Source organism: Phaethon lepturus, unplaced genomic scaffold, assembly GCF_000687285.1.
Source record: "Phaethon lepturus isolate BGI_N335 unplaced genomic scaffold, ASM68728v1 scaffold13130, whole genome shotgun sequence".
Classification (NCBI taxonomy): domain Eukaryota; kingdom Metazoa; phylum Chordata; class Aves; order Phaethontiformes; family Phaethontidae; genus Phaethon; species Phaethon lepturus.
The window spans coordinates 10,001-35,247 of record NW_010512674.1 but is presented as its reverse complement, the minus strand read 5'-3'; the positions used below and the strand labels follow the sequence as shown (position 1 = coordinate 35,247).

Genomic DNA, 25,247 nt, shown 5'->3' with positions numbered 1-25,247 from the left:
AGGCTGGAGCAGGTTTGCTGGCAGGACTTGTGACCCCGTGGGGGGACCCAGTCTGGAGCAGTTCATGAAGAACTGCAGCCCGTGGGAAGGGCTCACGCTGGAGAAGTTCTGGGAGAACTGTTTCCTGTGGAAGGGACCCCAGGCTGGAGCAGGGCAGAGTGTGAGGAGTCCTCCCCCTGAGGAGGAAGGAGCGGCAGAGACAACATGTGATGAACTGACCACAACCAACCCCCATTCCCCTGCGCCGCTGGTGGGGAGGAGGGAGAGAAATCGGGACTGAAGTTGAGCCCGGGAAGAAGGGATGGGTGTGGGGAAGGTGCTTTTAAGATTTGGTTTTACTTCTCATTATCCTACTCTGATTTGATTGGTAATAAATTAAATTAATTTTCCCCCAAGTTGAGTCTGTTTTGCCCGTCATGGTAATTGGTGAGTGATTTCACCCACAAACCTTTCGTTGTTTTTTCTCTCCCCCATCCAGCTGAGGAGGGGAGTGACAGAGCGGCTTTGGTGGGCACCTGGCATCCAGCCAAGGTCAACCTACCACAAAAATATAAACACTACAATGTACAAAAATGATCTTAAAAAAACAGGGATGCAATAACCTTGTTCTTTTTGAGAAGGAATCGGGGTTTGTATCAGTTTTGAAAGTACACACCAAGAGATACTGAGTGAAGCATAAGGACTTTGAGAGTCACTAACATGGTGAAGAAAGCTGCAAGATGCTCATTAAAGCAGCCTTGGTTATGTCTGTAAAAGAAAGGGCATAATTAGATGTCCAGCGAGGTCAGATGGCACCATCATTGAGTAACTTTGAAAGTCATCGATTTTCTTTTCGGAAACTGGTTGGCAACAGTGTTTACTGTGTGTTCAGGCTTGGTGTTTTTATTTTTTATTTCACCACTGGCAGAGGAAGGGCAGTGATAAAACTGAGTTTCTGGAATCCGGGTGGTCCACATTGGTTGAATTCATCCTTCCACAGCACTGCAGGATCTCCCCACTTTAGGGTCCTGAAAGAGAGAGAACTTCTGCTGATCTCATTCATATTAGAACTTGGAAGTAATTTAAATTACTTTATTAAAGTCAATATTTTATAATTTTACAATGGGATTGACATGAGACTGCATTGCATCTTCAGATGGTCCTTTGCAATATTTAAAGGGGATCTGTGCAGCAATGAGAGTATATTTTACTTTTCTGAACTTCTAATGGTCAATGTGAGCACTTTATTTCCCCTTTGCAAATGGAGAAGCAGCAAGACAGTGGCCTGCCTGGGAATACTATTTGTTGTCTTTCTTGTCGATTTTTTATAAGTATTTTGAAGAATGCTCTTCTTGTTGTTTTGTTGATTTCCTTACACCTCTCTATACTTTATTCTCTGTGGTTGTAAAAGGAAATCTGTATTGGGGTTTTCTATACTTAATAAGCAAGGCTGCTGCACAGGAGATGAATCTGTGCATGAAACTTTCATTGAGAGCTTGGTATGAAAGCAGAGTCTTCACAGCATGTATAGCAAGGTCTCTGCTGTCTGAGGGAGAGCTGGAGTTGCGGTCTTTCTTTCTTTGCCCTCTCCAAACCCCTCTGCATAGGCAGAACCATGTCTTGTGGAATAAAGGTTGGACTTGGATGGTTGCTTCTCAGGACAGCTGACCAGCCAGGCTTCTTCCTCTGACATGTCAGTTGGTAGAGTGGTAATGTTTAATTCCTTTCATTTTGAGGAAGGAAAGCAAGGGTATTTGATCCTCAGAGACCAGCAGAAACAAAATTCTTTAGTTTATGCTGCCTCAAAGCTTTTGCTTCAAACAGCTCTTGAGAGCCTGTAAAAGCTCCAAAGATAAAAATACTACCTACATTTCAGGTATCGACCAGCATCCCTCTGTAGAGCCACAAGAGAAATTATATACTCTCTCCTTAGTTAACTTCTATATTCTTTCAGAAAGAGCTTTGTGGATGCTGCTGAATAACTTGCTTTTTCTTGAAAGAATACAGAAAATCACGACACCTTGATTTCACCCTGACACCAGCAAATATGATTGCACTTTTTTCCTGGGACATTGGTTCAAGACAGTCTTGAAAGAATAAGTGTCTATTACTTAATCACCAGGAATGCTTAATAGTTTTGTCACAAGTGTTTTTCTTTTTGGAGGCTGTGTTTCTGCTGTCTTGCCACACTAGATAAAGAATAGATGCCTTGATGAATTACCCAATGGGGAGTCTGCTGCAGAAAATGATGCTAAATCAAAACCAAAGCCTTTTTTGTCTCCTTTGGTCATTACAGTAAAGCTGCTGCTTTTTAAATATGTCTGCTTACAAGCCTGGGATATGCGCACATTGTTGCATACAATTGCTGGGTTTTGGAGGGCTCTTTGCCACAAACTAATATGATGATGCAGATGTTCTGATACCGTTCTTTAAAACAGTTGATTGCCGATCTGATGGTGAACGATGATCAGCAGCTAGCATATATCATCATCTTCTGATCCAAACAGGTTCCTTTGGGAGTCAGCTGTACTGTTTCAGTATGTTGTAATTAAACTGAGTGCTGTTTAGGTGTCAGAAATTACTTTATAATGCAGGATGATGGACTTAAATAGACTTATTTGCACAATGCAAATCATAATCTAGGAAATTACCCTTAAAGGCTATATATATTAAGAAACAAAACGGGCCCCCCAATATTCAGTAGGAAGAAAAAAAAAGGAAAAAAATTGGTCTGACTTCTGACCCAGTCTCTAAGTCATCCTTGCATTAGAGTCTATCTGGACTTAACAGACGCTAGAATGATGCCTGTTACTTGTGAATAACAGTCATAAAGTGCTTTGTTTGAAAGTAAAAGGTAATTATTTTTTATTTTAGTTAGAATTGGATGGGTGGGAGGAAATCCTTGTCAACCAGACCTTTAATACTTGAAAAAATCCTTCTTGTACATGCAACAGATAAGTCGCATAACTAGCTCTTGTGAGGTCTTGAGCAATGTTAATTCCCAGAAAAGTTCGTGTGAATTGTGAATACACCGCATCTTGCAGAATTAGACTGCATTTATGAGAAGGCTAATGTTGTTAGCAAAGTAATGGATATACATGCATAGTGAGAGTTGTTTGTAAATCAGTATGTGGTTTCTAAAATATCAGAAATTAGCAAAATGTTTACTGATGTGATTTTTTTCTGGAAAACAAACCTGTTTAAAAATGCTTGAACTTCAAATGAGAAAAGCTGATTTGTTTTTCTGCAGCAATCTCAGGTGGTTTGAATGCACAGACTCTTCATTTTCATTCTTGAGGACATCATTTTATCTTTTGAAGGGCCCAATAGGAGGAAAAAAATAAAATAAAATAATGTTCTTGCAAACTATATATTTCAATAGGAGGTATATTTCTATGAAGAGATAGGAAAAATTCAGGTGATACCAGAAAATCTGTGTTTTAGTTTTGTATGTATATGCACATACTTTCATGCAGAACACTAGATTACATTTCTCTTTGGTCACATAAAACCTGCTTGGGACTGAATTAATTAATGATACAAAGCAGTATTAAAGTACTGTACTTCTTTGGAATCATACACACAGGTCCAAGCTATTCTTTAATCATAAGAGTCAAAGAATGTCATCTCTCATAAAAAAAAAAAAATCAAAATTCTGTAAACTAATTTGCCTGTGTGCCATTTTCATACTCTGATTTAAAATTAACCCTACCTTCTACCCTATAAGTGGCTGTTGAATTGCATACGTCTTCTCTGAAAAGGTTTCCACTGTGGTGAAAAAAGGAATCCAGTTCAAAGATCTTTAATCCAGTTTCCTCTGTTTTATTTGCTTACACAGAAAATCTTACTCTTCGCCGCTGCCCCCCAATTCTTCATGCGCCAATACTAGCGGGGGGAAATTTGTGCCGCGCTACTTATACGTAATTTAAAACAATTGTGCTAGCCTTAAACCCAAAGTCTTCCTTCATCTATCGCTTGTCTCATGATGTTATCTTTTGTACTCGGTACCCTTCAGTAAGCACAGCCTGACACGTCTTGTGGCCTTTACCTTCTGGGATAAAAAAGATTGAAAAGATGCTTGGCACCACCTGGTGAAGATGAGGCAACCCTGGAGAACTGTGCTTCAGGAGCAGGTGACTGATGCTAAGAAATGTGCCAGTCTAGGGACACAGCTGAAGGGTTGTAGTAGGGGAGGGGGAAGGGAAGAAAAAAAAGAGCAGGAACATTAATACATCTTCCTGAGGTTTGATGGGACATATACTGCCTACTGTTCCATCTGGTGCTTATGATAGCATGGCATATTAGCATGCTGCAAGTTCATAATGTATTCAGGGCGAGAAAACACCGCTTGCATACCAATTGAGGTGTCCTCTTTCTCGGAGCTGCCTTTGAATTTCAATGATGTTTATGCCTCCTAAGCCATGACTGAACCGAGCATTTCCGCTCGTGGAGGAATAACAGCAGTGAGGGACTCTGGCTCGTGCGGGCTTTCTTTCTCCTCTCTTTTTATCTTTCTCCTTTTTTTGTTTTTAGTTCTTTTCTTTCTGCTCTCTCCTTCCAGTTTATTTTCTTCGGGGAAGCTTAAAGATGGGTTGAGGTTTTGGACTAGCTAATTACATAGCTTCTGTTAATATTACATTAACTTCTTTTTAAGGTTGTAGTCTGTCGTCTTTCTGCTTATCTCCAAATGCTTAAATGTTCTTTTTATGACATTTTGGTGAAATTACTGTAAAAGCAGTTAAAAAATAGCATGTTGCAATTCAGCTTTATATTCAGATTTCCTGTATTGCTAAATTAAAGAACAAACAATACCCTGAATCCCACATTTCATGGTAAATTATTTGGGCCCTGCATCTTCAAAGACTTGATTTTAACTTCGTGTGCTACCATAATACGATAAGTATCTGAAGTTGAGCAGGTATGTAACTCTTTGTAGGAGTGAGGTCTTTTTATCGATCCCTTGCAGGAAATGTACTGATATGTTCGTTTTATTTCTCCCTGCCCTGTCCTCTTTGAAACTCCGCCGAGATTGACACTTGACTGGAGACAATCTCAAAACTGCGCTGTAGAAACTCTTGACTGCACGTTTTGTTTCTGAACTTGTCAAAGATTGTGATCCTTTTATGGCTCGGTGCTGTGAATCGCTCTGCAGCCCTCCTTCCTGTAGGTTTTGAAAGTGTGAAGTTTACACACAGGGTAGGGTATTTGATGTGGGATTTTCAAGCGTCTGGAGTAATACATGAGTACTAGTCACATGTGCCTTTGTTGGTGACTGTGCTTCTAAACTGCTTCACGTGTTTTGCAAGTCCTACCCCAGAAAAGGAGACTAAGCGTGCTGCTTGAAGAGGGAGGAATATTAAAACAGTATCTCTAGTACAGGCCTGCTTAATGAATTCATTTGGTATCTAGTCCTCTACCTGCACAGCTGGACTCTTGTTCCTGCCCAGAACCAACCGTGGTTTGAGGCTTTAGCTTAATCTTTAATGCATATGACTGTCATGCTAATATAACTTCAGTAAAAATGTACCAGGTAGCACTTTGAACTCCTTCACTCTAATTTAGTTTTAATCCACTTGATTACTAGAAAAGAAAAGATCTGGCTGTAGTTCTGATCCTTTCTTTCAAATGTATCCAGCCGTGACTTTTATAAATATATATTTTCATCCAGCCATTTAACCACCCTTGCATAGATAAGAAATGAAAAATGCATTAGTCATCTTGACAAAGAATAAATTGACTTCTTTTGGTTCACTATCTGAATATCTGTTGTCTGAGGGCTTAAGAACATTCCTTGTTTATTGATAGTGCGTTTAGACCTAGATATTAATGTCTTGACTTAAATGCTAATTATTTTTTTTCTTAATACATTCAGGAAGGCTAATGTTACTGAATAGGAATGTGGAGGAGGTAGTGTGGGTAATTCAAGCAAGTTTAGTCAGCACTTACAAGATTCTTGAAATGTTTCTTGATGTCCTACAGAACTGTTAACATCTGCACGGCTTGTGAGAAGAGACACATTTATTACAGCTGTATGCTAGCTAGAATGCAAAAGAAAAGAGGGGGGATCAGAGTTAAGAATGAAGCAGCTGGCTTTCAGTACAGAGATTTACCATTTTACTTTCATTACAAACTGACAGTAAACTCTACTTGGACTCTTTTGCATCAGCTTCTTTGAGATGGCAGGTTGAAGGCTTGGGAGTTTAGTTCTCGGGAAATACAGTCCAACAAAATTGTACACACAGTTTAAAAGAAAACAAAGCTTTTAGATAAATAATCACAAGCGAAGTTCAGCGTTCTGAGGAGTTATTCCAGTATGACATAACATGATGCAGAGCATGTGTTCAAAGTCTACATTTGAGATGGTAAAAAAAACCCCCAAACAACAAAAGAAAGAGAAAGGTAGATTGTTTTAAACATGAAGAAAAAGAAACAGAAGTGGGGGAGTAATAAATGAGAAGGCTGCTGGCTCCCTGCAGAACCAAGGAGGTCATACAGTTTCTTGTCCCCATTCTTGTCAGGGCTTGGGGTTGCTGGAGAAAAGGAAGGTATGATGAGAGACTCCTGAGATCCTAGGTCTGACTGAACAGTGTAGTAGTACCTCGGTGTGTTTGTTTTACCTCTTCTTTTCTTTCTTTTTCTGCTGGAAAAGGAGGGAAGAACAATCAGTATCAGAATTCCATTTTCTGTTTCACTGCTTCCTGTAAAAAATCGCATACATGTTTCCAGAGCCAGTTTTTTTTCGTCAAAGTTTGGGTCCCCCCTCACCCATTTCTTTCTTAGACACTGGTACAGATTTAAACCCAAGCTATGCCAAATGTCATAGCTATGTGTAAGTTGTCACAATCTTTGTTCATTACAGTTAAGGTCAAAGATTTTTATAGTTTTGTTTTCTCATTCATCTATTTGATATGAATGAAAGGTGGTATTTCTTTTGTTTTCTTTGGTTAATGTAGCTTGGTGTGCTTGCTCTTACTTTTTTTCCCTGCACATTTTAAGGGAACTGATTCTGGTTTTGCTCAATAAACTTCTTTAGAACGTGCCCAAGCCATTCACAATGGGAGTGCCAGGATCTGTTTCTGTGTCTCCTACTGTTTCTTAACAACCTCAGCAACTGAGGAAGCTGCATACCTACACTCCTATTCTTTATTGCTCTCCTTAAATGCTGGTTCTGAATAATTTTCTAATATTTTCTAATACAAAACAACTACCCATTAAGTAATAGGGCCTATAAGGACTGTTGTGATGAAGAGCATCTTCTTGTTGTGAGAACTCTTTAGGAGTTGGTTGAGGTATCTTTATTTACTCACGTTTCTGCTGTTCATACTATGATATATTGCAGATGTCCACTTGCATAACCTACTATGCTTTTATCCCTTCTATCTAACCTTAGACTTTTTGCTGTTACACTTATCATCATTTAATTACAGCATGTGGCGTTGTAAGAGCTCTAACATATAATTACTGCCTCTTCTTTCCATTCCCCTGACACCAGAGCACAGGCAAAAGCAAATTTTTTAGCATGTCCGTTATGAAGATCACTGCATTTGATTCAGCAGTGTTCATTGTCTCATACCTTCTGAAGCGATTGGTTTAGTTCCTGAAAGTTTATTTCCACTTAGTCTCGTGGAAACACATTTTATCTTAATTTTGTGCAGATTGTTGGCATTGAACAGAATTATGTGCAAAACCAAGTAGCTCTGGAAGTCAGAGCTCATAATCACCTTTGGAAATGACCTGTTAAGTTTCTAATAGGTCATTTGTATGCACAGTTACTGAGGCTACTTGCTCAGTTGCAATAATTATGAAGAAGATAATGGATAGGAACTCATTTGGGCACACTTATTCTTGTTAACTGTTTAGCATTTCATCCAGGTACTCCTATTTTCCCCCTTTTAAAAAAAATATTCCTTTCATAATTTTGGAATTTGCCTTGGATAGTTGTTGCAGTTAAGCAGTTCTTTATTTCTTCATATCCCAAGCAGTTTAAAGACTACCACACAACTACTGATGTGTTTTACATCTTCTATTCCTAGTGAAGACCATAAAGAAACATGTCCTCATGGGAGATCCTCGTGCAGTCAGTATTTCTCTATGCTTTTGTATTGCCTCTGCCTGCCATGGGGATTTAGCTTTCTTAACAAGCATGTGGTGCCCAAAGGACATTTATAAAGATCTGTGTGAGCTGCCCTAGTACTTTTTTCCTTTATTTCTGCCCTGCTTGTACTTTGATCTCTCTGACTGATTACAGGGGTGAAGAAAATACTAGTTTTCTCTGTGTTTCGGTGCAAAAAAGAAATGGTGTTAAATTTTGGTGGGGTGTTTTCAAATTCACATATCGTCACACGGCTGTAGTTGTGTGAGCATGATCCGGGTTCCTGTGACTGGATATCGTGTACAACTGTAGACATGCTGCTGTCTGATGTGCTGCTCGCTGCAGTTTCCCTTTTTGAGTACTTCCTATAGAAAGCCGGGGGGGGGGGGGGGGGGGGGGTGTATAAGTGAAGGTGTGGGGGAAAACATCTGATTTGTTTGGCTGGGATAGATAGGTGACAACAGGAGGGGCCGCCGGCGCCAGCCGGTACTGCCCAGTCGTTCTTCTGAGGAAGAAATGTTTATTGCCAAAATTTAGAGAGAAATACTTAATATTATGTTTAGTGCTGTGGAAACAGAATAGTACATACACAGTTTCATAAGCTGTCCTTCCTATATGGCATGGCCGAGGTTAATTCTTGATGCTGGAAATAACTTTCCTTAAAGCATCTTTCTTGGCGCCAGCCGGTACTGCCCAGTCGTTCTTCTGAGGAAGAAATGTTTATTGCCAAAATTTAGAGAGAAATACTTAATATTATGTTTAGTGCTGTGGAAACAGAATAGTACATACACAGTTTCATAAGCTGTCCTTCCTATATGGCATGGCCGAGGTTAATTCTTGATGCTGGAAATAACTTTCCTTAAAGCATCTTTCTTTGGCTTTCTGAGTACCTTGCCTTTTATTTTGAATTTTCCGCCTGGAAAGGCAGATTTTCCCTGTGCGGCTGCACAATGTCAGCTCCCTCTAGTGGTACCAGTCCCCTGTAAAAATTTCCAGCCAGTGTTCACCCAGGCGTGCCCCCAGCCGGGTGGTGTTTCTGGCTGTGTACCCTTTTATCTGACGCTCGGGTCCGGACTGCGGATGCTGAAGGCGCATCCTGGGGCTGTTGCCCCCCATGGGAAGAGGCTGCCCCACTGCCCTCTCAACCACCTTCTGCCCCACCGCAGAGTTTCTTTCCTCCTGTTGAATATTCTTCCCTTTCTCATAAAAATGGCTCCTTTGGTTAATCCACTTCTCAATGAAGCAAAACGTGTATGTCCAAGTAGACCCAAAGCCAAATGTAGGGTGTTTCCATAGCACAGAGAGAGTTAAATCTGCTTTTCATAAGACTCTTTTCATGTACAAGAAAACGCACTGTATTACCAAGGGTTAAGTGCATCCACATTGAACATTCAGAGTTCAAACGCATCAGACTTCTTTACTTTGTCAATATTTCTCTTGCACTTGTAGCATTGAGTGGTTTCTCTCGGTGTCTGACTTCTCGCCCTGCAGTTTCCCCTCCATTTAACACTCCCTTCAGTGTAATTGAAGACTATTTCTTTCTCACAATTTCCTAAAGCAGAATGTAAAAAAAAATATAAAGTCACAGTAAGTATTTTTATATACAAAATAAAGCAAGTAAAACTTGATTAAATATATGTCTGAGTGTGCATGTGCATACACACACATGCACACATATATGCACATATGTAGAAGTAAGCCATGAAAGCTGTACTGATCCACATAGGTCAATATTGAATTGCTGTGTTGGAATAACTGGTTTAGCTGGCTTGATGAAAATGAGGTTCTATAAATATAAAAAGCTTTGTTTTTATGTATTTGTTGGGGAAAGAAAAAGAATACATTTAATTTGCATCTGCTGGGCATGAAATGAAGCATATTTTGTACAACTGTCAAGCATGGCAATGCAATGAGACCTGAAATTGTTTTAATTTTTTTGCTTATATTTTCTGTGGTTTCTGTAATAATTGCTGATTTTTTTTTTCAATTCAGGCTTCAGCTGTATGGTTTTCTTTTTTTTTTGTGGTCTGATAGTTAAAATTCAAAACAAAGGGAAGCTACTTTAAGAGAAGGAAATTTTAAATTTTATTGTGCAAGACTAAGACTGCTGTGATTCTTTAAGGTCTAGAAACACTGCAGGTAATTGTATGCCCTGTGAGTGGTCTCATTAGTTTACCTACAGCTGTTTTCAGTATCTACAGTTAAGTACATATTTCTGAGTCTTTTTGGGGCTGGGCACTGCACGGCTAACCCAGCACCTCTCTTTCTGGGTGAGCTAACCTGATCTCTCTGCCAGTGTGAATTTGTGTGAATTCACTGGCCTCAGAAGGGGGTTCAATCTGGTTTTACATTTGTTAGTCTGGTTTTACATGACATATGCAAATTTCTTCCTTTCCCTCTTCCCTTACATGCTTATGTTATTTCATCCTAACATTTAAGTATGCATGTGATATATTAGGCCAGACAACTGATTTGAAATATGCCTTCATTTTTGCTAATGGTAACATTTGTTTTGCTTGGGAGCTTATTTGTCAGTAAGTAATATTACCTCATCTAAGAAGGTGTTTGAGATGGAGGGTCTTAATTTCACGGGAAGTTTCTGAGCCTCTCTTTCCCCTTTCCCACCTCCCCACTGCTGCTTTCAGGTGCAATCCAGTGCCCACCATAAAAGATGGTTGGTGTGACAGGCAGCATCGAGGAGGAGCTGACTTGTAGCTAATAATGAGTATTTTCCCACACTGGCTAGACAGTCAGTCATGTAAACACAAGATGTCTTCAATGGCATCATCTGATGATGTGATATGATAGTCTTCCAAAGTGTGTATTTCCATAAATGCCAAAGCACTGATTGGGGTAATGGATTGCGCTACGTGGTATCGGACACTGACAATCTTTGAGAGAGGGGAAAAGCCTATAGTTTCACTTTTCTGTCGCTGGTAGTGGCAGTAAGTAACAGTGGTAGCACCTGAGCGAGGGTTTCTGGGGGAAATATCTTTCAGTGTTTATTTTTCAACATCTGTCTTGGCTGGCTGAATAGAAACAAAGGAGTTAGTATGCCCGGTTTACTGAGGATCCACGATTCTCGTGTACACCAGCCACGCTGCTAGAGCAGTCTGAATGCCTCTGGTTCTCACGAGGCAAAGGACATAGATCTATACAAGAATATTTACACCATCTGGCTTAGCAGCCTTAGGAATTAATAAATTAGAGGCTCTAACTCTTCTTTTCACTGATTATATGGGGAGTCTAGTCTGCTAATTTAGCTGTCTGCGATAGACGGGAGAAATTAGCAGCTTTCCTCAGACTGGACTGGTACTTGCTGTTGGGAGGGGGTTTGGCCACCCTTGCTTTCTATCCTATGGGCAAGGTCTTGCTCCCCAAGCCTACATATTTGACTTAACAGAACAAACTTTTCATTGTTTGAAATATCACCGGGAGAAATTGTGTTCTTGGATGGGTAAAACTGATAGAATGGGGATTTGGGAGCATGATCCACGAGGTGAGGAGCAGTCTGGCCCAGACTGGCCAACACCATTCCACACCTTAGAGGATCTTGACTTGTCCATGACAAATTCCACAGTTCAAAAACAAAGCAAGCCACATGTTTATACATTACCTTCTTGGTAGTCCCTGTGTCGTCTTTTCAGAAGTATAACCGTGGAAAATATCACCTCCTACACCCATGTTTGATTCTTTCTGAGCCTAAAGAAATTCTGGCATGTTTTATAAATACAAGTGATGCCTTTTAAAAGTACAGCCATAATAACTTTTTTTTTGCTGGAAGAGTAATTTAATACGTAAAGTTGCCTTGAATCTAAATAAGTTATTTTAGATTATTTTATCTAGTCTATATTGGAGACTTCAGGTCTAGTTAAATCTAATGGAATACTGGTGTCAGTACTCTCTTAGGACTTTTGTAAAGTGGGTACAGCTATGCTTTACACTTTATATAAGCACATTAAAAATAAAGGAGTTCATATTTATTTTGCTTCAGACTTTTAGCTGTGTGTAACAAACTATTTACTGTTAATTTAGGACCATACAAACTTGGGTTTAAAAACATAAATATGCTTCTGGAAAGAAAGTCTGGAAATTTTAATTGGCATTGGGAGAGAAAATGTTGTGTTCTTATGTCTAGTGGGAAAGACGTGCGCTATGTGTGGTTGAGTACCTAAGAGCATACAAAGAATACCAGTTCGATGCTGATGGCATTTGAGTTTCTTAGATCAGTCTAACTTCATCTGTAGTTTGTCAAATAACAGGCAATCCTGACAAGGGTAGGTCTTCCAGAGAAGATGGTAAGAAATGGAAACGAATTACTGGTCAGGGAGCCTTTGGGAAGCCGCATCTGAAAACACCCCAGTGGTTTCCTCTATAAGTCCAGGAGAAGTGAAGGGAGTGATTGCTAGTGTGGAGGGGTTGTCACTCTGTAGCTTGCAGGAGAGGCCAGAGGGTGGTTTTGGCCAGTGGTTGCTCTGATTGTTCTTCAATTCTTGATGCTGGAGATGGTGGGCACCTCTGGTTCACTTCACTTGGGCCTCAACGTTCAGTGACCTAGTTTTGGATAGCAGTAATAGTTACCGTGATGTGAAAGGCAAACACTCAAAACACACAGTTCTTAGTTTGGTAACTTGTCAACAAAATGAAGTAGAAAGGATCCAGGAAACAATGCAAACATGAAAACAGTATTTCAATAATTATTGTGGGACTGTTTGCCTATTAACTGCATTAGTTATGCACACATACAGACATTATCATGATGCTTGGTGGGATATTTAGAATAAATCCAAATTGTCTTTGCCTTCGTTACAGGCAAAGTAACTGCCTTCGTTACTGGGATGTATTCAGCCATTCATGACAAGGGAACTTGTAGACTTTATTTTCTGGGGGCTTCTGGAAACTTAGGGCAGCTGCCACAATTTGGCCCTTATTTTGCTTGTCTTTGTTCTTGTTCGTGCTAAAGTATTTAATAAATTGTTATGGTGGTAGTAGATCTAGATTTAGAATGTATTCTTCTTCTCTGCATTGCTTTGTATGTTAGAGCGATTTTACATGGTGAGATTTGCAAAGCTGGGAAGGTAGAAGTAGAAAAGAGGCGTTTAAAAAAGGGTGCAATTCTGACAGGAGTCAGTTTTTAATTATTAAATAACGGAAAGTAAATTTATGATAGTTTTGAAACTGTCAAAACATGTCAGATTGTTAAATGAGAGGGAAAAGATTATTTTTATAATTTTTTCCCCTCTTTTAAAATGAAATTATACGGTAAGACAAGTTTATTTCTTTCAGGACAAAATAATATGTCCAAGCAAAGCCAAGCCATAACATTTTGGTCTCAACTCCGAGACTGAACTCATGCATTGCTTATTTTATAATATGTGTAACTATCTGGCCTTCAGCTGTGAACCCATGAGCATGGGGGACGGTTTTTTGCCAATCCGCACCTCTCATCCTAGAGAACTGAAACAAAAGGGAGTGCTTCTGCATTTTTGGATCGTTGTCATGATGGTAGGACCAGTCAAGGTACCATTATGGATGAAGGACACGACACGAAGCATTGTCTGCCATTCACCTAGTTTACATCATCCACAAGCTCTTCCTAACTTGAACTGGGAGAGAGTAGCACGAAGGAAAATCCCTTTCAGGTTTTGGGAAACAAGACGGAGAGTGCATTATTCTCATGGCTTTTTTTAACACATCTGAAGAAAGCTCTGATAACTTACTCTGAGATAACTTCAGTGAACTCCCAGGATGCAGAATTTCTTCCAGCTCCTGCATATTAAATGAGAAGGAACAGGTACAAATGAGTGTGCTTTCATCTGTTCTGAAGAGTAGCTGGTGATACGAAAAGTTCAACAGTCCGAGCAGAGGAGAACCAAGATAAGACTGCAGCAAGGTTGTGATACTGCTCATGCAAAAGGGTCATCTTTGGTATGTGAGCTTCATACCCGGCGTGCTGAAAAGGCAATGAAACGTTATGTCATTTTGAAAACTTTGCTGTGCACATCCGTCACTCACCTCACATGCATTCTCATTCCTGGTGGATAAAGCTTGCAGGGGTAATGTTTTGTGACAAAAGACAGAGTCTGAGTGTCTGAGCTGCTTTCTGATGCTGCCCTTCCGCAAGTCACCTTGGAGGGGAAGGTTCTCCACTGGGGAACTGGAAACCGAGTGGTGTTTCCTTTCTGGGCCAATAACACGACTGCATCTGGTGCTGACAGAAAGTTATGTCTGTATCATGCCTGTCTGAGATCAGTTGTTTATAGCACAAAAACATCCATTGTGTTTAAATCCTTGTTTATTCGTTAGGAAAAAGTCAAAAGGGCCAAGAGACGAACGGAATGAAGCCCGGACCGGTCTCAAACAAGCCCCAGGCATGCTTGGCTGGGAGAGGGTCTGCAGCGTTGTCCAAATGTTGTGTTTTACGGCTGCATCATAGGACTTCCAGTTTTGCTGAGGTGTGCAGTGCCCACGGTGGGTAGGCTTTACCGTATATATCGGGCTTACACCATGCATTCTCGAACAAGTCCGTTTCAACCAAGGCAGATACCTTGTGGTATTGCCCTGCTCTGCGTAGCGGCTGGTCTGAGAGTCTGGAGTTGTTGGTCTCCACGAACATTGCCTTGTAACGGTGCTGCGTGGCTCAGCCAAATCTGAAGGAGGGAAGTTTCTTTACTGACTATAGCCTGACAGCATTATGGATGAAAGCGTGATGTAATTTGTCCTCTTAGGTAGACTTGTGGTTTTCTGTCTCCCAGTTTGTCACTACTGTGACTCACAACCTCTAGTTGTTACCTGCTTGCAAATTCCATTATATTCTTCTCTAAATAACCAAAATTAGTCCAATGTCATCTAGGTAACCATCGTCAGTATAAATCCCACAGATTTAGGTCTCGATTCATATAATTTGGGTGGCCAGGGCGGGTTCTAATCCTTTTGTGTCATATGCGGTGTTTGTATTTTCTGTGAGTTTAAAGGAAACGAGACAATGGGCTCTTTTAATTTGGCAGTTTTTATTTTTAACGTGTTGGCACAGAAGTAGTAAGTACTGTACAATCAATATAGAGTGTCTTTTAACAACCTTTCATGCCTGAATATACATCTGGAACTGTTTGTACTAACTAAAAGTAAAATAAATGCCACAGCGTATTATACCATACTTTTTTTCATTTAAAAAAGGAAATTGAAAACACACCACTCCTAGAAATGCTTGACATTGAATTGGCTATTGAAATGGTATCAGTAAAGTATTTATATATTCCATATTTTCTTCCATACATCAGCTTTCCTCGATGCGTTAGACTTGGAAGGATGCCACGTGAGCTGAAATGTTTCCATATATGAAAGACCGCCTTGTTTTAAAGAGGGAGTAAATTGTTTAGGGTACAGGAAGTAGAGTAAATCAGTTTGAATACGTGCACATCTCTCTTTGCCCCTGCTCTTGCACGTTTTACTTTGTCTCTTCCCTATTTGTCTTCAGAAGCTGGCTGTGCTTACAGTAAATATCTGTGTTCACCTAACAGCTAAATATAGTGATAAAAATAACTCCTACCATAAAAACTGAATGAATGACAAGAACAGTTTCATGAACCAAGAAATCCACAGAATAAATATCATAATTTAAGGTTGGTTTTACAACATTCTTTAATTTAAAACAGGGCAAAATACTTCTGTGGTAAAATCACAGTTCTTCACTCTATACTGTAAAAGAGATTCAAGAATGTAGATTTCAAAATGTTTGGGGTGGGTTGTTTTTTTTTTTTTTTTGAATAAAAAGTATAACCCAAAGCAAATGCAATAGATCTCTGCATACTTGAAACATATTTTCTGCATTTATTCTAAGTCTCTCACTGCACCAGAGGGTTGTGTGTATGGATTAGGACTAGACCATTATTTCACCATCTATCTCCATCCTGAATTGATTGCAGTGAACACTGCAGAATGAATTGCAGATGTCTTCTTTTCCCTCCGGTTTGGAAGACCTCAGGTTTCAGCCCCATTTGATCCGAACTGGGCTAAGGAGTGCAAGTCTGTCAGTGTTTAGAGGGATTCGGTGGAAGAAATCTTCACACCTGAAGGAAGTGTACTGTCTCTGTATACACAGCCTGCGCTCTGAAATGTGTGATGCTGTGTGATACTGCCTGTATGAAACTTCCTGGCGTGTCCCTGCTAATTCAGGATTATTATTTGAAATGTCAGAGTCCAACAGGACAAAGAATAAAATCAGAACTAGCTTTGCACATGGGGAGTTTGCTTTGACACGAAAGCATTAAAATGTTTTTCAATTAAAAAAACTAAACAATTTTAAGACATGGTTTTCGATAAGGTTTTTCCAAATTTCAGGCAAAGTTCAATGTATATGCTCCTGTATTGTAAAACTGGGGCAAGAGTACATGAAATCCCACACAGGCAGGTTTTCACATGTAAAAAATAGTTTTTCCTCTTGAGGGGTTCTTTCTACCCCTCCCAAACCTTATCGCCTCTGAATGTACAGATAGCAGAATATCCACAGAGAGTTTGTTTGAAAAATGTCTATACATAAAAGCCCTCACAGAATGACAAGGCTTAGGGGAAACTTGGCTTGTGAATACGATTTAAATACCTCTTTGCCTTTAGCTTTCATATCATCAGGCTATTTTTCAACAATTAAAGTAAAAAGTGTTAGTTATTGGGGGTTTTTTTTTGTTGTTGGTTTGGTTTTTTTAATTAAAAAAAGCAATTATGTGTAGAAGCTGGATTTCTAGGCTAAGTATCAGACACTACAAGCTTCAAGGGTTCAGATCACAAGAACCGGTAATGCTTTTATCACTTTATTTATAATTGCTTTGTGCTCCATCGCCACTCCACCCTCTGAGAGATCTTCCTCTTAACGGAGCTACTGAGGTTCTCGGGGGCTGTGGGTGGTGGGACAGCGGTGGGTGCAGAGCAGGCGTGGGCAGGTGCTCCCAGCCCCGTAGCTCCCGCGGAGCTTGGGGAACCAGCTCTGCAGGCAAGGAGCAGGTAGGTAGTAAGAGCAAGAGCAGAATGGCTCCTGCAGAGTTTTGCTGTTGGAGAAGGTGGAAAGGTGGGATGGAGCAGGACGGAGCAGGCTGGTGTGGTGGTGGTGGTTTCTTCCAAGCACGTGGAAGAGCTTTGCATTTTGCATTGTACTTCTTCAAAAGGCCTTCTCCCCACCCTAAGGAGAGTTTCTGCTCTGAGAAGATAATCTTGTACCCTGGTTAGAAGTGTTTTGAGGTGTCCTTGAAGGGAGCTTTGTATCTCCTTACAGAAGGCAGGGCTAGAGAACTTACAGACAACCAGAGATAAATCTGTCTGCCTGCGATCGTACAGTAGCAGAGCGGGGTTTAGAGCTTTGCAAGGGAGAGAGAAAGGTTAAGCAAAGGTAAGTGGTCTGTAGAGGGGGCTTTTTTTACCTCTAAGAGGTCCAAAGAAAAATAATTAGGAAAATCAAGCCTAATGTCAGTAGACTTATATGAGAAGTACAGGAGCCTGTGGATAATTCCAGCGATGTGCAAACTGGGTGGCAGACACTGTTGGAGGGAGTCAAAACCAGTTGGATCACGGTAGAACAGCAATCTGAAATTGGAGGGCAAAACCAACACCCTATTTCCCACGACCGTGTTTAATTTAAGTAACAAAACATTGCCAGCTTTTTGGGAAAGCCTCCCCCCTCCAATCTGAGCAAACCTGAACCTTGAAACGCAGCAAAGGAGGGGGGAGCAGGAGCCGTGCGGTTGGTTACAGGCTCGGGATCGCTTTTAGTTATCAACAGCTGAATTGGAGGATACAGGCTGTGCCTGCTCGCCGCCAGCAGCAGACTGTTAGAGGAGTTCGATTTCTCTCACTCCTTCTTCCACCCACCTCCAGCTCCTCTGTGCCTGTGTCTGCGCTCCCACATGCTTCAAATCTGTGTACCTGGACTGCCTTCCTTAACAGTTCAATGTGAGTGTTAGCAGAATGAAAACCAGATGGACCAGCAGTTCCCACTGTTATCTCCCCACCAGCTCTGGCAAGCCTCCCTTTCTCTCTCCTTTCTTGGCATGGCAGAAATATTTGCCTTTATTTAGGAGGGCTTGGGCTCACTGCTGTTTTTCCCTCTGTTGCAACATGAGCTGAAAGCTATTTATTCCCTTGTTGCTGAGGTTGGTTGAGGTGAGTGCAAGATGAATTCGGCTATTAAGGAAGCAATTAACATTTCAAGACGAGTTTTCATAGTTCTTTATATTAAATGAATGGCTTGTTGAAGATACAGATTTAACTGTTTTAGTAGAGCAATATGGAAAGGAAATTTGTATAGAATATGTTTAAAAACTTGCTTTTGTTTTCCAGCATGTAATAATTTACTTACGCTTGATTTGCAAATCAAACCTCACCTGTCTGTGTAGCAGCCTTAATATTTAAGTTAAATCATTTTGGATACTGTTCCTTACACGGCTGAGGTTTACTAACCTTGTATCAGTGCTACAGATCCTGTAATGCTGTATCTGTATTCCCCTCATCCTCTTCTGGGGGATGTTTCTCTGCTCATTTTCCCCAAATCTGTCTCTAAATTCTGTTTTTCCCTGAGAACTGAAGCATTGTCTGTAGGCACTTCTACAAAGAGTGAAGGTGGCTTCTGTAATTGCAGTACCTGACACCCTGTGTGTCTGGGACATACTTCCTCAGTGTCCTTAGTTTCAGGCAGCTAAAGATGCAATTATGCATCGCTAATTTTTGTGGGATTTTTTTTTAACTATGATAATTAAGTGTTCTGGTAATTAAGTGTTTTGAGGCTCTTTTAAATAATACCCTTTAAATTAACATACCCTTCCTTTGTTAAATGTGTGCATTGCATTTAATTTTTCTTAGGACCTCTCAGGGCAAATTTCAGATATGATTTTCTGATTGAAGTTTGCGTGTTGTTTTTAAGAACAAGGAAAGCACAACGCAAAGTGGAGTGACAGAATTTATAGAACAGGTCAGACTTTGCTGTTGTGTTGAATGAAAACGATAGACTTTACATGCTTACCCGTTAGCAGTGACACTTACTTGCTTTGCAAAGTAGTTTAATGGAGCTCAGGAAGAATTGTGTAGGTCAGTGTATAAAATAAATAACTCTGACACCGCAAAGAAGGGATGGAAGGATTTAACTTATGCCTGTTAACAGCTAAACTTGGTCTTACTCATCTTTACTCAAGATGGCATGCTAAACTCCTGGCATGAGTAAGGAAGGCTTAATTTTGCTTGCAGTTGGCAAATATTGTCATGTTTTGCCCATTCTTGGTAAATGAAACATAAGGGTTTGGGTGGGTTTTTTAAAACGTTTGCTTCGATTTTAACGTAGAGGTGTCCAAAAAGGTGCTGGAAAAAGAAGAGACTATAGCTTCTATATCAAGCATCTTTAGATCTTAACTGCAAGAGAACTGTTAGGTTTTCTGCCTGTTTTTGCCTTTTGTTTGTTTTGTTTTCTTGGAGAGGTATGTTTCTACTTATCTTGCAGGTTTTGAATATTACAGTTGTTCTTAATGTGTGAAGGTGCAAACTTAGATGCTTTTTAAAAAACAGTGGTGTATATGCGTGACGATTGACTTACCATTTTGACACGTTGCGTTTCTTTTTCTGGTGAACGTAAGAATCACCAGGGGCAGGGTGGTAAAGCGATGCAAGAGGCACACAGTATTTTACATAAGTATCTCTCCATGATTTCAAAGAGAAACGATGGAGAGGGCAGCAGGTGTTACAAAGAAGAGACATGAAGAGAGCTGGCTTCAACCAATATCCCGCTCAATATCTCACCTGTACTAAAGAGCTTCAGGTTTTAGTTCTGGAGGAGCTGTCATAAGGCGATTTATTACCTTCCTGTCTCTTGGTCTATTTTTTCCTCCTGGCTAACGTGAGAGCCTTGAAGGGAAGTGGCATTATTGCAGCTCCAGGAGTGCTTGGGAGGTAGCATCTGCACATGCTAGAAATAAAGACAAAAGATAATGCAGCACCGCTACAAAATGAGGTCTTACCATCTGTGTTACACCTTCTTAAGTAAGGTTTAGATGATGTAATTTGGGAAGAGCACACTGGAGTAGATAATCAGGTGTAATCCTTTGCAGCAGGTGCTGAAATGGCTCACTTGTGTTCGTTTTTAAGTTTTTGTCCGAGGGGGTGTGCCTGGGGAAATAAACCGGTGTGTTCCTGTGGTGTGTGTTGCAGATCGCACTGAGAAGCATTCCACAATGCCAGACTCACCTGTGGATGTGAAGACACAATCCAGGCTGACGCCTCCAACCATGCCACCTCCTCCCACTACCCAAGGAGCTCCAAGAACCAGTTCATTCACGCCCACAACGTGTAATTAAGACTTATTTTCTTCCTTTTCTTCCATATTCTTTCTATTCTGTATTGTAAGAAGCCAAAGTATGTGACGGGAAACCTGCATGACATGGTGGGAGCAGCATTTGGTTGTATGGCAATAAAGTGATTAAGCAAAACTAAGATCACAACAGATTAATGCATCTTTTCAGGTATTAAGTCATTCAGCTCAGAGTTGTGTTGTTATTTCATTGACAGCTTGGCCGCAGAGAACAGTGAGCACCGGTTTCCTGTGTACTTAATGCTCAGATCAGTCCTTCTGTGAGAAGTGCAGAAAACTTTCTTCTCCTCTTCTATGCCATTCTGTTGTTTTGTTTAAAGGATCCTGTTCCCTATTGTATAGAAACTTCGGTAGTAATTCTTCAGGGTTTTTTTGTTTATGTTTTTAAAGTGGGGGTATCATAAAGAAAGTACTTATCTTCATCCCACTTGTGATTGAATGAAGAGTTCTGATTTAAGTGCCATATAATGTCTAGTTAATAGTCATATATAACAAAAATAAGGGCCTTTTACTGTTTTATTTAGAGATTTGTAGTCTGTGACCACTTTACTTCTCTAAATCACTTGGGGCTGCATCTCAGTCTCAGTTTATTGATGTAAACACACAAGAAACTCTACGAGTCTTGATGGAATTACTCTGCATTTGTATCAGTGTAACTGAGATTTGAATCTGGCATGTTGTCTGGACTATTCTTTTCACAGCCATGAAATGATCCACATTTCTCTTACCAAGTTTTAGCTGCAAATTTTTTGGTCTCTTTTATACTGCCTGGTAATAGTATAAACATGAGAATGTGTTTACATTTCACATTTTAAATAAAACATTTTTAGAACAGTAGAATACATATGCCTAAACAGAATGAAGGCAGCATCTTCTATTTGTCTTGCCTATGTCTGTTGAGTCCCTTTCTGTCTGGTAAATGCTTTATTTAAAATTCACCTCTGTGCAGAAGGCCAGCCGGAGGCCTTTGTACTACTTATCCCAGGGAACCCTGTCTTGACGATTTACATCGAACTTAAACAGTGAGAAGGGTTTGTGCCAACTATTCACATAAACTCCAGTTTAACCCAGTGACCCTGATCCTGCAAAGATTTGTCTGTTTTGCTTAACTTCAGCACCTGAATCATCCGAGGAGCTGCTCTGGTCTGAAGTTAAATTGTTTCTAGCTTTTTGCAGGATGGGGCTCTTACAAATTAAGCTTTCTAGCGTGATGCACTTTGCACAGTTCAGGGTAACCTTTGGCAATCATAAAAGGAAGACGACAATGTTCTTCTTCAATCACTCTTATAATCCTCAGTGTACTCACAAGATCGCTGGATGTTTGTTTATTTGATCGGGTTCAGCACTTCGGAAGGTGTGTGAACCATAGCTAGATTTCTGGGGCTGTTTATATGAAGAATAAATAAAGTCTTAATTTTAATTGCCTTTTACCCTGTCAGATTTTGGAGTTTGGGCTTAGTGGTTCCAGCTTGTACAGTAAACAGTCACTTCTGTTGGAGTGTCTGTTAGATTTATTATTACTACAGCGGGAATGCCTGTAGGCCAGGAAGATCATACTTGCTTTCTGGTCAAGAGTATGCTTGTTTTATTTGGTTTAAATGATTAAAAACTCTTGACATATATTAGTTTGAAATTTTAAATGCTAAATTCTGTTTTATTAATAGCATGGCTTTGTTTTAGAAATTACATAGATTTTTGCCAGTTGGCAAATTCAGACCTTATAAAGAAAGAGACAAAATCATTAATGGGGTGTGGGCTATTAAAAAAAAAAAAGAGTTCTAGAGAAGCTGCATTTGGGGAATATTTCCATATTTCTTTTGTTGTGGGAGAAATTTTGCCTGCCTTTCTCCTCCTTATACCTATGTTAGGTAGTGAACTCTGCTGTTCTGTGCTTTCTTGATCCCAGCCCCAGGACCCTTTGCCTAGAGCAGCCCCTTAGCAAGGACTGAGTTGTTGGCTGGTGTCAGGCTAGAGCAGGACATATTCTTATTCTTCCCAGTCCTAATTTGCTAAGTTCATGGTATGATGAGTTTTGGCTATGCAAGTTTCTTGCAGTCATGACGTATCTGTTTACTCAGATATCTCACGCTACTGCAGCGCTCAGGGAGCATGGCTTGGAGCTGCACGTGGAGATGAACTTGCTGAGGCCAGCTTCTTTCTATTTCTGCCTTTTCCACTTCTTGTTTTCCCTAGCCCATGCAGATAGAATAGGCAACCAAAAGCTGGGATAAAACACAGGCAGCAACTAGATAACCACTCAGACAGCATTTTCTGTAGTGCTTCCAGAAAGGCACTTCAGTCACTAGGGCAAAAGCTCCTTCAAAGGTATTGCAGTAATGATTTAAATCTGGTAATAGACTAGTGATGTATATCTAGTAATAGGTGTTCACCCTCAAAGAGGACTTGCTGTCTAAAAATAAAGATGACTGCTGGAGCAAATGACAAAGAGAAAGGGATGTTTGGCTTCAGAGAGGCCGGTCATTGAGAAACATTGAAAATACTTTAAGTTGCTCTCTCGCCATGGTTATGCTTTTAAAGAGGAAGCAATTTAGACTAATACATCTATGCATTTTTGATTGTAGACAAATTCCTGATTTTTTATGGGTTTTTTTTGAGGTGGCTTCTGAATGACTTCCCAAAAGTCAGCAAATTTCTCCAGGGCAATGGCTGGCTGAGCACGGCTGCTGCTGAGTAGAGTCGAGTGCTGTGTGCCCACACCTGCCAGTGCACTGGTGCGTTCGATTTTCTAGGGAGCTGAGCTTTTTCTTGCCATTCACTGTCATTTTGGCGAGTCAGACTCAAAACAAACTCAACAGAGTGCGTTTGGCTGTTGCTGTCCCAAGTAACCTGGGTGGAAAAGGATGTCCTCAGTTTGATTCTTTGTTCTCTTCTGGGGTGTGGATAAGAATCAAACTGAAACTGCTTCCAAAAACTAACTGTTGCTGTCTTCAGTATGTCTGCATGAATCTCATTGCCGTAAATGTTGAACATTAGTACTTTAGATAGTTATTCTCACAGCAACCTTGCAACAGGAGGGGAATGCTTTCCTATCCTTTTTAGAGATACGGTATTGGCACATGAAAGCCAAGTGATTTGCTTGTGGTCTCTGGGAAGTCTTCTGAAGTCTAACTTCATGCTCTAGCTGCAAGGCTTCAGGCCACAGTGAGGATGGCACCATTTGTACCTGCACAAACGACTTTGTGTTCTCCATATGTTAGCAGCTAGGGAAATCTGTATTGGAAAAAATAACCTTCTCATTGGGTGGTGTAAGGTTAAAACGTGAAAGTCCTGTTTTATAAACACAGCTGTCAGTTGTGTGTACAAAACACAAGTAAAAATATTCAGAGATAAACTGAGGCTTCGTGAAATATGTCTGCACATTTTTTTCTACCTCAAAGAGCAATTTTTTTGGTCTTCAATCACACATGCACTCATGCTTTTTCTCTCTCTGTTTCCTTCTCTCCCTTTTTAAAATCCTCGGACAAAAGACTGGTATTCAAATGATGCTTTTCAGGTCTAGGCGTACTTTGGAGGGGCTGTGTGAGAGGCAGCTGCTGTTACTTCCAATCCATACACCGTTCAGTACCAGCTACTGGGAAATAGATACAAACTGCAGAGTGTCGCTCTGTCAAAAGGCTAATTATCTTTGATTGTGCATCTTAATTAATTTTGAGGTCAAGCACAGAAAACATAAGCTGATGGATTTTCCTCTCTGTCTTCTTCCCCTCTCTCTTCCCCCCTCTCTCTATTTTATCTTCCCTTCTCTCTTTTTCTTTCAGTAACCAATGGCACTAGCCATTCACCAACAGCGTTAAATGGAGCTCCATCTCCTCCTAATGGCTTTAGCAATGGGCCATCCTCTTCCTCTTCCTCTTCTCTGGCTAACCAGCAGTTACCGCCAGCTTGTGGAGCTAGGCAACTCAGCAAACTGAAGAGATTTCTTACAACCTTACAGCAGTTTGGCAATGACATTTCACCAGAGATTGGGGAGAGAGTGCGTACCCTTGTGCTAGGACTTGTGGTAAGCAAAAAACCAATGATGTAATAACTGTGATCTTTTTCTCTCCTTTTCCCTCTTCTATGCTTGACGTGTTTGTTATATAAATGAGTAGGTCACATACACTGCATGTATCTGACTTTAAGGATACCAAACGTGCAAGAATGAAGTGCTGGCTCTTGCTGCCGGAGCTAACACAAGTAACTTGACTAGCTGCCCATGAGTGGCAGCTATGCTCAACCAGATATAGACTTGACTCTTTTTGACAGTATAGTATTATGCTGTAATGCTGTGAAAGGGTTTTCATTCTATACTGGCAGCACCCCTAATGTAGATACACCTTGAGTTATACAATGTAGTAAAATATGGTTTGGCTTGCCTAGTTTAGTTGGCTGGGGATAGGAGAGTATCCTACATATGTAGGACATGTACCATATACACAGTGGCAGAATACTGGTTAAAAGGATGAGCTGAATATATGTTTGGACTGTGGTCACGCAGTGGAAAACCTTTTCTCAGTATTCATTGAACCCGACAATGAGGGACCTAACGGTGCATTGCTGCTACTTAAGGCACCTTGTTTATAAGGTGATCTTTATGTGATTATATGGTTGAATGAAAATTTCAGCTTTTTCTTACCTACATCTGTCAAGTTGGGCTGCTATTTTACAGGCAAACTGTTGCAAATCTGGCCCAGGATTCTTTTTATTCCCAGTAAAGTCCTCTCTCCGCCAGACATTGTTGTCTCCCATGTATCTCCTTCAGCAATAATTAGATGTACCAGGAAATATGCTGTTGTGGTGCTCTAATTTACATCTGTTCTGAGCAGCTGCAGTTGC

The 25,247-nt window shown here is 40.4% G+C and overlaps 1 protein-coding gene across 1 annotated transcript in view; it reads left to right on the top strand.

Annotated features, from left to right (window-relative positions):
* The window catches only part of LOC104621254 (protein CBFA2T1-like), a 58,794-nt gene that overhangs the window by 23,855 nt on the left and 9,692 nt on the right, over positions 1–25,247 (top strand). Inside the window, exons 2-3 of the mRNA XM_010287689.1 lie at positions 20,252–20,389; positions 24,191–24,432. Coding sequence (XP_010285991.1) covers positions 20,252–20,389; positions 24,191–24,432 — 380 coding nt within the window. The remainder of the gene's footprint in view (positions 1–20,251; positions 20,390–24,190; positions 24,433–25,247) is intronic.